General features: G+C 43.6%; 1 protein-coding gene across 8 annotated transcripts in view; it reads right to left on the bottom strand.

The window, feature by feature from the left end:
• Positions 1-6369: 6369 nt before the first annotated feature.
• The window catches only part of ppip5k1a (diphosphoinositol pentakisphosphate kinase 1a), a 40935-nt gene continuing 34872 nt past the window's right edge, over positions 6370-12432 (bottom strand). For all 8 annotated transcript variants that reach the window (XM_008292094.1, XM_008292097.1, XM_008292095.1 and 5 more), the window contains 3 exons: positions 9394-9531; positions 9190-9303; positions 6370-8436 (listed from right to left, as the gene is read on the bottom strand). In XM_008292094.1, coding sequence (XP_008290316.1) covers positions 7799-8436; positions 9190-9303; positions 9394-9531 — 890 coding nt within the window. In that variant the 3' untranslated portion in view covers positions 6370-7798. The remainder of the gene's footprint in view (positions 8437-9189; positions 9304-9393; positions 9532-12432) is intronic.

Below are 12432 nucleotides of genomic sequence, written 5' to 3'. Positions count from 1 at the left end.
CTTTCAAACATCAGTGTGTTGTGAGGTCACATTTTAGATGCCTTTAAGTTCTTGACAGCTCCACCAAACAGTGATTTTGCCCTTTAAACTGGGTTTCATTTAAATAAATGTTCTAATGATTCGGGATTTTAGCAAAAATGAATTACTACAGACAAACTGAAAATAGATTTTTGCATAAGAACTTAGTTTTTTCTTTTTTTTTTCTCACATTATTCACGTTTTGGGGCCCTCAGATTTACAGTCGTCCTCACATGTATACATACCCTCCCGTCAGGCCAGCTGACAGCCTTCCCTGGGCCCGGGACAAGATGATATTAGATGCCCCCCCCACATCTCCCCTTTTCTTTGCTCTTCCTCTCCTGTTCCTCACCTTGCCTCCTCTTATTCTCCTCTATTCTGCTTTCTTTACATCTCTTCCATCCATCCTGCTCAGACTGTCCGACTGGGCAGCAAGCCCCTCCCGCTCCACCGTGACTCGCTCCCTCTCTCTCTCTCTCATCCGTGGTCTGACTCTGTCCCCCCTGGTGGACCAGCGGGCCCCTTCCTCCTCATCTCTGTTACCTGACGGCAGGTGGATCTCGCCTCGGCCTCTCTGACTCATCCTCTCTGACGGAGCCACTAAACTCGTCTGTTTCTGTCAAACAACCCGTGTTTTGTCAGGATTTTAATCACAGCTAATGGATATTAAGAGCTAGCCAAAAAACGGTACAAGGCTAACAAACGTTGGCTCCGCTGTTTCTTACGTCGCTCTACGTTGACTTTACTAGTTCCAGCTTCGTTGTAACCACCTTTTTTAAAGTATTTTTTAAGCAAATCTCTAAGGCCTCTATTTTCTTCCTCTCTTGTTCTCTTCTTTTTCCTTTTCTGAGCACCAGACTTCTGCTGAGCGGACATTTTGGTGCTGAAGTGCAAAATCCGAACTTCCAATCAAAGGACATCAGACGTTGATCAGGGGCCAAACCATTTGATGTTGGAGGTGGGGGTGGAGGGCAACTCCAAAGATATTAAGGACAGTTAAGACGAAAACAAATTAAAACTTCTAACTCAAATATTGCACTGTTTCTTTCCATTAATAGCGCTTCTTTGGGGGGAAAAAAATCCATAATTCAATGAGGGTCCAGTTCTGGGCCCCCCCGCCACTCTGGGTCCGGGACAACAGACCCGTTTGTCCCCCCCCCTATCGGCGGGCGTGCCTCCCGTGAAAGAAGGAAAAAAAAAACAGGTGTCACTGAAATAAGTTGAAATTGACAAAAGTAATAATAAATAAAATGTAATGAAAATCATGATATTGCTTTTGAATTGTGGTTCAAGCATGATGGGACCCCTAAACTAATCTTTAGTTGAACAACCCTGTGAGCCAATCACTGCATTCAAGTGTTTTCTGTAACTCTCTGTCAGACTTCTGCACCTGTTGACAGGTGTTTGGACTTTGGGCCCACTGCTCATCAGCAAAGTGCTCTAATTTGTCTGGAACCGTTTTTTGTTGTTGTTGTTGTTTTTTTTTTTTTTTAATTATTCTTTTCAACCACAACGTCTTATTTCACTGAATTATTTTATTATTATATTATAATTATTATATAATTATTTTTAAAAAATGTATTAATACTTTTTTCAGTTTCTAATTATTTGAATGACTATTGTGAATGTTGCCTTTTCTTTAATGGGTATGAATACATTTGTATCTACTGGATATAAAGTAGCTCCAACCACAGCAGCTTAAACAGTAAAATGCTGCGGACACACTGATTCTTCACTATTATTAATCTAATCATGAGCAGATATAATAATGTATTAGTCAGATGGACTAAACCAGGACTTTTATTGCAATACTTGCTTGTTGAATCATTGGACCGAAACAAACTGGCTTCCAGCTTCACACACAGGTGTCGTTGCCTCGACACAACATCCTGTGAAGGTTAAAACGGGTTGAAAACATTTGGGAACTACTGTTGTAACAGCAGTAACTCTTTCTCTCATTCTTTCCGTCTCCTTTATCCTCCAACAACCTCTTATTCTTTGACCCCTTTGGTGGTCCACATCCCCAGTTTGGGAACCACTTAAAGGCCTCACAGATACCAGTTTTCAGGATGATGTAATGGGTCGAACCCCACAGAGATTTCCAGACGCAGCAACAGTGTGTTCTTTGTCCTGGATTTCTTTTGAGCGGCCTGAGAGCCCGGAGACGCGCAGGGGCGGCAGCGTCGATACGAGCCGTTTTGTCATGCAAAACAAGCCGAGACAGAGGCGGCAGTGATCCGCCTGAGCGTTTGTGAAGCTGATACTGGCTGGAAGCTGCAGGACAAACCCCGCTGTGAGGAGCTGCTGAATGGATGCTGCAATGACATCACCTCCCGGGTCACATGATCAGGGTGGAGAACAGCAGGAACAACAGATGTGACAGTTTTCCTTTTATTCAGATGTGGAAAACAACCGAGTCTATTTAGTTGAGTGCAGCGCCGGGTGTCAGCGTTGTGCTTTTCAGTAGTTCACTTGTACCCAAATACATTTACACAAGTACAGTTTCCATTTAATGCTATTTTATACTTTTCAACTCCACTTTAGAGGCAGATAGCACATGTTTCACCCCACGACACTAATTTAACAGCTGCTTGCACTGAGCTTATGAACTACACAACAGGACAGGAAGTGCAAAAACCTGTCATTTTTTTTACATAGTCCTGGAAATAATCTAAAATTTAAGGATTTAGAAACATTTTAACAGTTCAGACATGTAAAATGTAGAAGAAATGTGCCAGATTCTGCTCTATTCGTGGTACAAAATGTCAGGTTTGCTCTAGTTGTATCCTTCCAGGGCTTGATTTAGCTAAATTTGATTTTCATTTTATTACTCTTCTTCCTGTGAAGCACCTTGAGATGTCGTCTGATTTTAAAGTGTGCTATACAAATAAAATGTATTGTTAATAATATTATTATTATATTAACCCATACGTACTGTTCATATTAAATACCTTTACCACACTTTGTTTCTGTCAAATGGTCCCTCATAGTAAGTGTGTGAACCAAATTGTAAACTCCAGATCTATTTAGAATGTCTTAATAGCCTTTGTTGCATGTATAAATGTCAATAAAAAAGTCACATAAAACATGGCCTTTACAGTTTCACAGTTTCACAGTTTGAAGATTCTCTAAAACCATCATTTTCCTTGATTTGACCCACACTGGTGGATCTAAAATCCACATTAATGGTCAAATTTGAGCCCAAACAGCCTCATTGTACAAAAATTTGCAGCACTTGTACAAAAGTATCAAACTTTAAATTATTTGATTTTTGTGTATTTTGGGCCACTTTAGGAAAAGTCCTCAAACTTCAGGCTAAAAGACGTTTAGGGTGTTTTCACTGCTGCCAAATGTCAAAATGGATCAAATTTGACCCAAAACAGTATCCATCCATCCATCCATCCATCATCTATACACCGCTTAATCCTCACTAGGGTCGTGGGGGGCTGGAGTCTATCCCAGCTGACTCAGGGTGAAGGCAGGTTCACCTGGACAGGTAACCAGTCTATCACAGGGCTACACTTAGAGACAGACAACCAAGCACACTCACATTCACACCTACGGACAATTTGGAATCACCAATTAACCTCAACATGTTTTTGGACCTTGTGGGAGGAAGCCGGCGAAAACCCACGCTGCATGGGGAGAACATACAAACTCCATGCAGAAAGATCCCGGGTGTCCTCACCTGGACACGAACTGCCGACCTTCTTGCTGTGAGGTGACGATGCTGACCACTGAGCCACTTTGAAGCCCCCAAACAGCCTCAGTGGACAGAAATTTGTAGCACCTGTACAAAAGCATCAAACTTTAAAATATTTCCATTTTTCTGTATTTTCGGTGACTTTAGGAAAAGTAATTCACACTTCAGGCTGCAACAATGATGTTTAGGGTGTTTTCACTGCTGTCAAAGGTACAAACGGGTCAAATCTATGTAAAGGTTAACCTGCAGCCAGTGCTCACCTGCTACAAACATTGAGCAAGTTTCCCGCTGACTCACTAAATAGCACCATGATAGCAGGAAACAAGTTCGACATAAGTGGCAGTAGGAGAAGGCTGAATGTAAGGAAGTAAAGAGCAGAGAGAATGATGAGGTGGATCAAATCTCCAGAGAAACATTGTGCAGTGAATAAACTTCACCCTGACTGAGGAGAAGTTCATTCTTCAGAGTCGTGCTCCATAATGAGCCCAAAACACACCTGAAAGCTCCAACAGCTGACCTCGACCCTGCTGAACAGAAAGACGAACGCTCCCGACACGACAACACGCTCTCAGAGAAATATCTCCTCGCTCCACTATAATAATCGTACAGCCGGAGTTACAGGTTACTCTGCAGAAATATCACCTTCCCCCTCCTGAACATCACTCTCGCTGCACAGTTGTGGCCTTCACAGCGACAGCACTCGCTGTAATGATGCCGAGTCCAGGCGTCGGGACACATTAACCTGTGACAGATTTACTCGGCTGAGTCACGCCGACTTTGAGGTGTTTCAGCTGCTGAGGAGTACTACTGTCAGGAAGATGGACGCCTCCGTTCACACCCCGTCGTGTACTTCAGGCCAGCTTTCTTGGTTCGGGTTTCTTAATGCTGCAGCAGAGATACAAAAGTTTGTGTTCGTTCTTTCTTTGTTTTACCCGAACAGTTCCTGCTTCAATTTGACTGGCCTGCACGGACTCATCATCCAACATCAACTAGTGCTTGTTTAGCTGCATGAGAACAAAACCCCTGCAGCCAGATTCAACGCCAGAAGAGAAACCTCCGACCTAATGAGGATGTGAAGGTCAACAGCTCCGACCCATCCAGGTGTGGACTCCACAGGTAGCTCCCTCCTTCCTGAACTCTCTCATTCGGGTCTACACTCTCTCCTGCTTGGTCAACAAAAGGCGCCTGATACGACCACCACAGCCGGGCCTGAGGTCGACAGCTAGACTCGTCTCCTCTGTGATTCCTCGGTGGTGGAGCGAGCTAACAAACTCTGTTGGATCTGCAGAGTCCCTCTCAGTCTTCAAGAAAAGACTAAAGACCCAGATCTTCACTGAACACCTTTGCACTTCCTGTTGGCACCAAGGTCCTATCACACTTGAACTTGTTCTATGGCACGTATCAAGGTTATGTTCTCCCGACTCGATCCTTGCTTGTGTTGCTCTCAGATGTACGTTGCTTTAGATAAAAGCGTCTGCTAAATGAACTTGTAGAATTGCAGACCCTGTGATAGACTGGCGACCTGTTCAGGGTGTCCCCTGCCTTCACCCTGAGTCAGCTGGGATAGACTCCAGCCCCCCATGATCCTAGTGAGGATTAAGTGGTGTATAGATACTGGATGGATGGATGGAAGGATGGAATTGCAGACCTCTGAAGATGCCTGGTGGTTCAAGGCATCCAGATATTAGCAGCAGATCTTCTAACTCCTGGGAGATCACTTGTTTTTTCCAGCACATCCCATCGATTGGACTAAGATCTGGGGAACTTGGAGGCTGAGTCCACGCCTTGAGCTCTTTGTCGTGTTCCTCAAATCACTCCTGAACAAGCAGTGGGGCAGAGAGCTTCATCCGTCAGTGAACATAGCTGCCATGAAGGGGGTACGTGGTCTAGAACAATGTTTAGGTGTTGAAGACCACGCAAGCTTGTCATCACTGAACAGAGCTCAGGTTTTTGTCCATTCAGTGGAAAATTCAGCGGCGCTTAAGTCACCTGTCGTGTATTTTACACTGTGAGATGTTATACTTTGAACAATAAACCATTTTTTTCAGATATTTTGACTTTTCATTTAAAGAGGCCATATTTTGTACATTTACAGGTTTATCATTGTATTTTAGGGTCTCCTGAAATATGTTTACATGCTTTAATCTTCAGGAACATTGTTTCCTCATGCTGTACATTGCTCCAGCACCTCTCCTCAAACTCTGACTAGCTTTGTTTCAGCTGCTCTCTTTTTTTGATGCCCCCACGAGAAGACAAAGGCGAAGAAACCTTGGTTACACACCGTCGACTCCAGGTGCAGGACAAGGTTGGAGCTCTGGCAGAAGCAGTTCTAGTGAGGAAGTAATGGCTGATGGAAGCTGCAAGGCAAATGGGTTACATGCTGACGTAATGGAAGAAAAGTCAGGACTGAAAACAAGGTAGAGAGCAGAGTTTCTGTGAGAGAGAAGAGCTGTGCAGCATTTTTAAGTATCAGAAAGATGAACAGAAACACAAAATTTAAAAAAAAAAAATAAATTCTTCAGAATAGTTTTAACACTCACTTGAGTTGATTTTTGACTTCTGAAGATGATGTACTTCTCTTCATGGGAGATGTAAGCACCATTTTTCAAAAGCAAAGACACTGAGCTCAAAAAGACGAAGCACAATCATTCTGGTGTCATTTTATTTTTATTTTTTATCTGTACACACACAGACAGGTCAGTCGTGTATTTCACCTCTACAGTACATCGCAGTGTAACATGAAACCTCGCTGATTTAACACAGAATTGCACGTCGGCATCAACCCGGATAGCTTCTCGAGCATGCGTGCACCTCCCTCCTCCACGTGCACACACCTGCTACATAACTGCTCGCCACAATGAAAGCGCGTCGACCGTAAAATGCCCCTCCTGTTTGTTCAGAGATAAAACTAGAGATTAGCTTTTAGATTTTGTTTTTTCTCCACATCATGAGGTGATTTTACAAAAAAAATATACACAACAGCTATGGTACAATTAAATATCTGACGTGTGGGTAGTAAAAATACAGATTTTTTTTTTTTTGATGCGATTTCAAAATAAATATTACTTTGTCTACAGTTTCCTACTGATTATATTAAATCTTCGATGAGGCTTAAGGACTTTGGCAGTAAGCAGTGCACACACGGTTTGACCTGCAGATCCAACACTTACATTTCACTGGCAGTAATGAAGATTCAGCTGCTGTCCTTCACCTTTTTCTAAATGCAGGATCTAAGCACGCAGCGCTGGACGGACGCCGCTGGAGCACGAGATCGGCTGATTGTGTTTTCTCCGACTGCCGTCTTGTGCTGAGAGTCATTTCCTGCGTTTCTCATAAGAGCAGTGAGTTTATGAGTTTCTGTAACAATGAAAACAGGGAAGCTTGTGCTCATGTAACAGTGGTAAAGCACAGCTGCACCGATGCAACCAAACCTGTCACCTGATAAGACAGTTGGTTCTACAAAGGCTAAAACTTCCCTACTGCAGCTGTCCGAGGGGAGACCATGTAACACAAAAGCCTCTAAAGCTCCATTCATCGATATCTTTACAGCCACAATAAATCAACGTGAATCTGAAAACCAACAATGCTATGCAGCTTTTTAGCCTCATTTAGCTCGTTGTTTTAGCGTAACAGCAAACTGACTGTATAGTTGTGCTCTCACCAGCGTTTGTTTTGGAGTTTTCTGCTCCCTTGTGGCCAAAATCAATTAATGCAGCTTTAAGGAAATGTCTATAAATGTCAGTAACGGAGTAAATAAACTCGACAATAAAGCTTCACTTTACAACCTGCCGTTTGCTGTTACAGTTTTACAGAGAGATGGGCTGAACCAGTGGACTGTCAGGAGGCTCAGTGGTGTCACTGGTGTGAGTTTCAAAAGGCAACGAACATACTGTCATATGATTGTCCAACACAGAGCCAAGTGTGAGGATCAGCTGCCCAGAGGAGGAGAGGAGAGGAGAGGAGGTCTGGTTGGCTGTAGCTCGGTACACTTCGCTGCTCACAAATGACAACAAAGATGAAGCTCGTAAAGTCAGAGATGTTTGCAGCAGTTTGTGATGTTCTGAACGTCTCCTCGCTCTACTGCTCTGCTGGGTGAGAGGTTCCGACCTCCAGAGGGGATTCAGGATGGGGGAGGCTTTCCGGACTGTCCATCCACAGCTCCAAGGACTCCTGGGTGTCGAAGAACTCGTCGGGCCCCTCGGGGGACTGCGGCGTCTGGGAGCTGGATCCCGCCTCGCTGCTGCTCTCCCGGAGCTCCAGCAGCACCGGCAGAGAGCCGGGGAGGCAGTAACCCTCCATCCGACCCAGAGCGAGTTCAGCTAAGGCAGAGCAGGGCGGCCTCATGCCGGGATCTGAAACCACACCGCTGGAAGGATCCAAGGCTGCAGGATTCACCTCCTGCCCTTCCAGCACGGCGTCAGGATTGTCAGACTGTTGATCGGCAACAGTGCAGAGCTCAGGATCGTCCTCTGGTGAGTTCTTTGGAGTCAGAGGGACCTCGGTGGGGTTTGAACCCGCGGAGCAGGTCGGGTCGAGGCCTTGTGACCCAGCGGGAGGTGCCGCCTGAGCACAAATGTTCTGAGAGGAGTGGGTTTCCTCGCTGCTCTGAGGGGTCAGAGAGATCTTATCGCTGAAGCTGAACCGAGGGGAGGTGTCAGCCGTGGTGGGAGAGGACGGCCCGGCGCTGGACACTGTACTGGAAGGACCGCTGCTGTCTGCAGGGGCACAAAGTAGAGCCACAGAACCAGTACAGAAGGAGAAAAAACACACAAAGTTAGGCCTGGGAAATAAAACGATAGCACTAGACACTTCATGAACGGCAGTATATATATAAAAAAGAAGAAGTGTTCAGAATGTTGGACAGTTTCACTTGAACGCATCAGATGAAGGCTCCCATCAAAAACACATGGATCAGCTGCATGAACAAACCTGAACTATGCTCATAAACAGCCTATTGGAGCCCTTATCTGAACCTTAACCTCAGCACACTGCAGCAGCATCACTCTTGGTTTTAGTTGCTTTTTCTATTTAATGCAAGGTGAGATTATTCATTTATCCTTTTTTTATTTTTTAAACTTATTTGTATGTTTTTCATTGTTGTGTTAACAATAAAACTAAAACCTCAATGCCTTGTTAAATAGGCAAAATTCTAAATGACCTTTTGTTCTCCTGCTCTTTATTAAAACTAGGATCAGTTATTCCCAGTATCGACTGAAAACAAACATTTTATTGTGATATAGTTTTCAGCTACACCGCCCAGCCCTACTCAAAACGCCGTTCGTCGGTTCACTGGGTTCGGCAGAACAACGAGTCTGAAAAGATGACAGACGGAGAGCTTAGCTTTAAAAAAAGAAGATAGTAATGGACAACTTGCTTTCCATAAATAACCCCCAGACGTCTGAAACTGAGGAGGGCCAACCTAGAAATGTCAAATCTCAGTGTGAACGTGGATCTGCTGTGATACTCACACCAAGGAGGTCTGTCAGAACGAGATCTGAGGGAGATGGAGGAAGAGAGGACTCTCTGAGGGATGTACGAGTCTGCAGACGGCTGGTTGTGTGTGTCGAACATGGCTGTGAGGGCTGCAGGGACCAAGACACAAAGGATGAAGTTGTGTACAGATGTTTGTGAAGTCCAGAAATACAAATGTAAGTTGCGTGTTTGTTTCTGACCTCTGGTGGTCCGGGTGTGTGGGTCCACGGCGCTCTGGCACACACCGGTGAGGAACTCGTTGACCTGTTTCAGGGACAGCGAGTTGTGCAGCGTCTCCAGAGGGTAGATGGACGGCACCATGGAGCAGCCTTCGAAGCCTGCGGCAGAGGAGAGACACGACGCCCGCAGGCACATCAGCCCTCAGTTAGCAGAGATAGTCGGCAGATCAGCAGGCAGAACCACTTCAACTGAAGCCCAACGCCACTGCCCCGACGCCACCCGGACACTACACCTCAACGCGGTGCTCTGAAAACCTGCCTCTAACCCGCTTGTCAACTCCTGCCAGCCTCTATGGGTCATTTCCACGCAGGCAAGTTGCAAAAAACCATGCTGGACGCCAAGACAACATGACACCAAATCAAACACGTCTACACATCTCAGACGTCTCGCTCTATTTGCAAAAGCAAGCAGGTCTCAAACAGAAAACCCCCTCTCTCCGGTCAACACTCAGACGCTGCAGCTCTGCCCAAGCTCAGGTCCGTTATCCAAAACACTCCGTCCGCTGTTAGTCCACCAGAGCCGTTCACAATCACAAAGCGTCAAACCGCAGCTCACCTCAAACTCCCAAAACCTCACAGGAGGATGTTTCTACTGTGTTTATCTGCACAGGGTGTGACTTGACGCCACACGTACAGCAAACAAGCAGGAATGACATGCTGGTTAAGGTCAGGTAGGAGCGCAACTGGCATTCACAGTGAACTCAGAGCAGCTGTGGGTGCTGACGCCAAATGCACAGTTGACTGTAATGTGGATGTGAAGTGCAGTAATGTAGAGAGGAAAAGGCGTCTGCTCACGTCTAGTTGATGCAAAGATGGTGCTGCAGCAATCTGCACTGTGGAATTTAAACATGTTGTAAATATTCATGAATATAGATCACAACCTGCTGCAGTACGATGCTATGTGACGATTTATCAACTGTTTGTGGAGGAATGTGCAGATCATTTTTACATTTCACTTCTACCGTGTCCTGCCTATAGAAGGAGGAATACCCGAGAGATGATGAAATTAATTATATTTTTTTTTTTTAATTTTGAGGTATTTGAGGAAGCAAATGTACCAAACTTGTCACAGTATTAGTGTTTCATGTTTTAAAAAAGCTGTACAACAACTGAAGTACAGCATCAAAGGGCAGATCAAAGAGGAAGCCTGAGAATCGGACCGGGCCTTTAGTGACACCTGAACGTTTGATCCTCAGAGATAATATCGAAGTTTGAAGCTCAACTCAAAGATTCTCAGAGTGTCCGTCCTGTGCATGTGAGGTGTTTATGTAACAGAAACCGATAAACAGATGTTACATTTTATATCTTGGATATTCGCTGAATTTGAGAAGAGATTAATTCAATATTTATCCTGATACAAAGATTTGTACATTAGCAGGACTGTAGCACAACGTGGTGGTGGAGCAGCGCTCTGTTGAAAAGTGCAATAAAAAACATTTTGTCTCTAAAACCAATGAGTAATTGTGATAATTTTGTTCTCAATGCTGGTCAGATATTACCAGAATTGTGCAGCCCTACTCTCCTCTCAGTCCCTCTGTAGCGTTTATTATTGTCTTTTTCTTGTTTGCCATTTTGTTGAACTAATCATTGCACTCTTCTTTATTTTTGCTGTTTTAATTAATAATAATTTATCTCCTTCTTAATCCTTAAGTATAGTTTTTCTTATGCGGGAGGCCTCAATCTTAAACCGACTGGAGCAAAGGTGAAAAAGTCTGCTGCTGTTACACTGCACTACAATGACCATTAATAGGCACTTAAATTAACTGGTAACTGCTTTGATAATTGATTAATTGTTTTTTCAGCACATTGACGATTTCAGTTTTCTCTCTCTGACCTCGTTTGCAGCAGCAGGCGGCAGCTTGTAGAACGTACAGCGAAAGAATCAGATATTGTCTCAGGAGTTCGTGGTGAACAAACTGGAGCTAAAATGAATACTGGAAACAAATTTTAATGAGTTTCCCATCTGCTAATGCAGCTTTATAATAACCTCACTGTTGGCAATGATTAATCTTACATGTGGTGCTTAACCTGGATCTAGCAGGGTTTGTTATGCCAGAGGTTTGCCACCCTGTTAGAAATAAAGACTGCATGATAAAACAGTTCTCCACTGACTGAGCATTGTGGTCCTATAGAATCAAAAAATAAATAAATTAAAAATTAAAAGCTGATGCCTACGAAACCAAAACTGCAACTCAGAAGTGATGCTAACAGCCACTAATGTAGCCTGATGCTACCAGGAACAGATTTTAGTTTTTTACTTTTTAAAGTAACGCCGCATAATAAATGATTGAATTAGCTGTCAAATATTTAGTTAATTGTGAACAATTCTGATAGTTGATTAATCAGATATTTTTGCAAGGAAAAAAAAAAAGTCTAAATTCTCTGATTCCAGTTTTTTAAAATGTGAATATTTTCTGGTGTCTTTCCTCCTCTGTGACAGGAAACTAAACATGTTTGGGTTGTGGATGAAACATCACATTTGTTATCTTTGACTTCGGGAAACCCTGATCAACATTTTTCACCATTTTATGACATTTTATAACCAAAACGACTAATCAGTTAATCGAGAAAGTAATCAACGAAGCAACTCATGAGTAGTTACATCCCTATGCTGTGCATTGCTACCACAGTGATGCCAGTTTGTCTCATCCTGCAGTATTAGAGGGAACTGCTTTGAGTAAATGCAAAATACACAAGCCATTGTTATGGAGCTTGTTAATACCGAGTCTGGGGTGTTTTTAAACACAGTGGAAGGAGAAAAGAAAGTGGGATAGACTATGATAAAATCTGTAAATAAGCAAATGCTGAAAAGATTTTACACATATGCTTAAAAATCATTCATTTAGGTCTGAATAATAAATTGTATTTGGTTTGCTGAAAAAGTAGTAATGTTTTTGCCTACTATACTTTCAAGGTTAAGGATACTAAGCGTGGTGAAGAGGAAATAATACCTGTATAAACTATTTTGATCATCAATAACGGCATAGGTACCTTTTTTTA

Source organism: Stegastes partitus, unplaced genomic scaffold (assembly GCF_000690725.1).
Source record: "Stegastes partitus isolate 25-593 unplaced genomic scaffold, Stegastes_partitus-1.0.2 Scaffold785, whole genome shotgun sequence".
NCBI classification, from domain to species: Eukaryota; Metazoa; Chordata; class Actinopteri; family Pomacentridae; genus Stegastes; species Stegastes partitus.
This window is presented reverse-complemented; position numbering and strand designations above follow the sequence as displayed.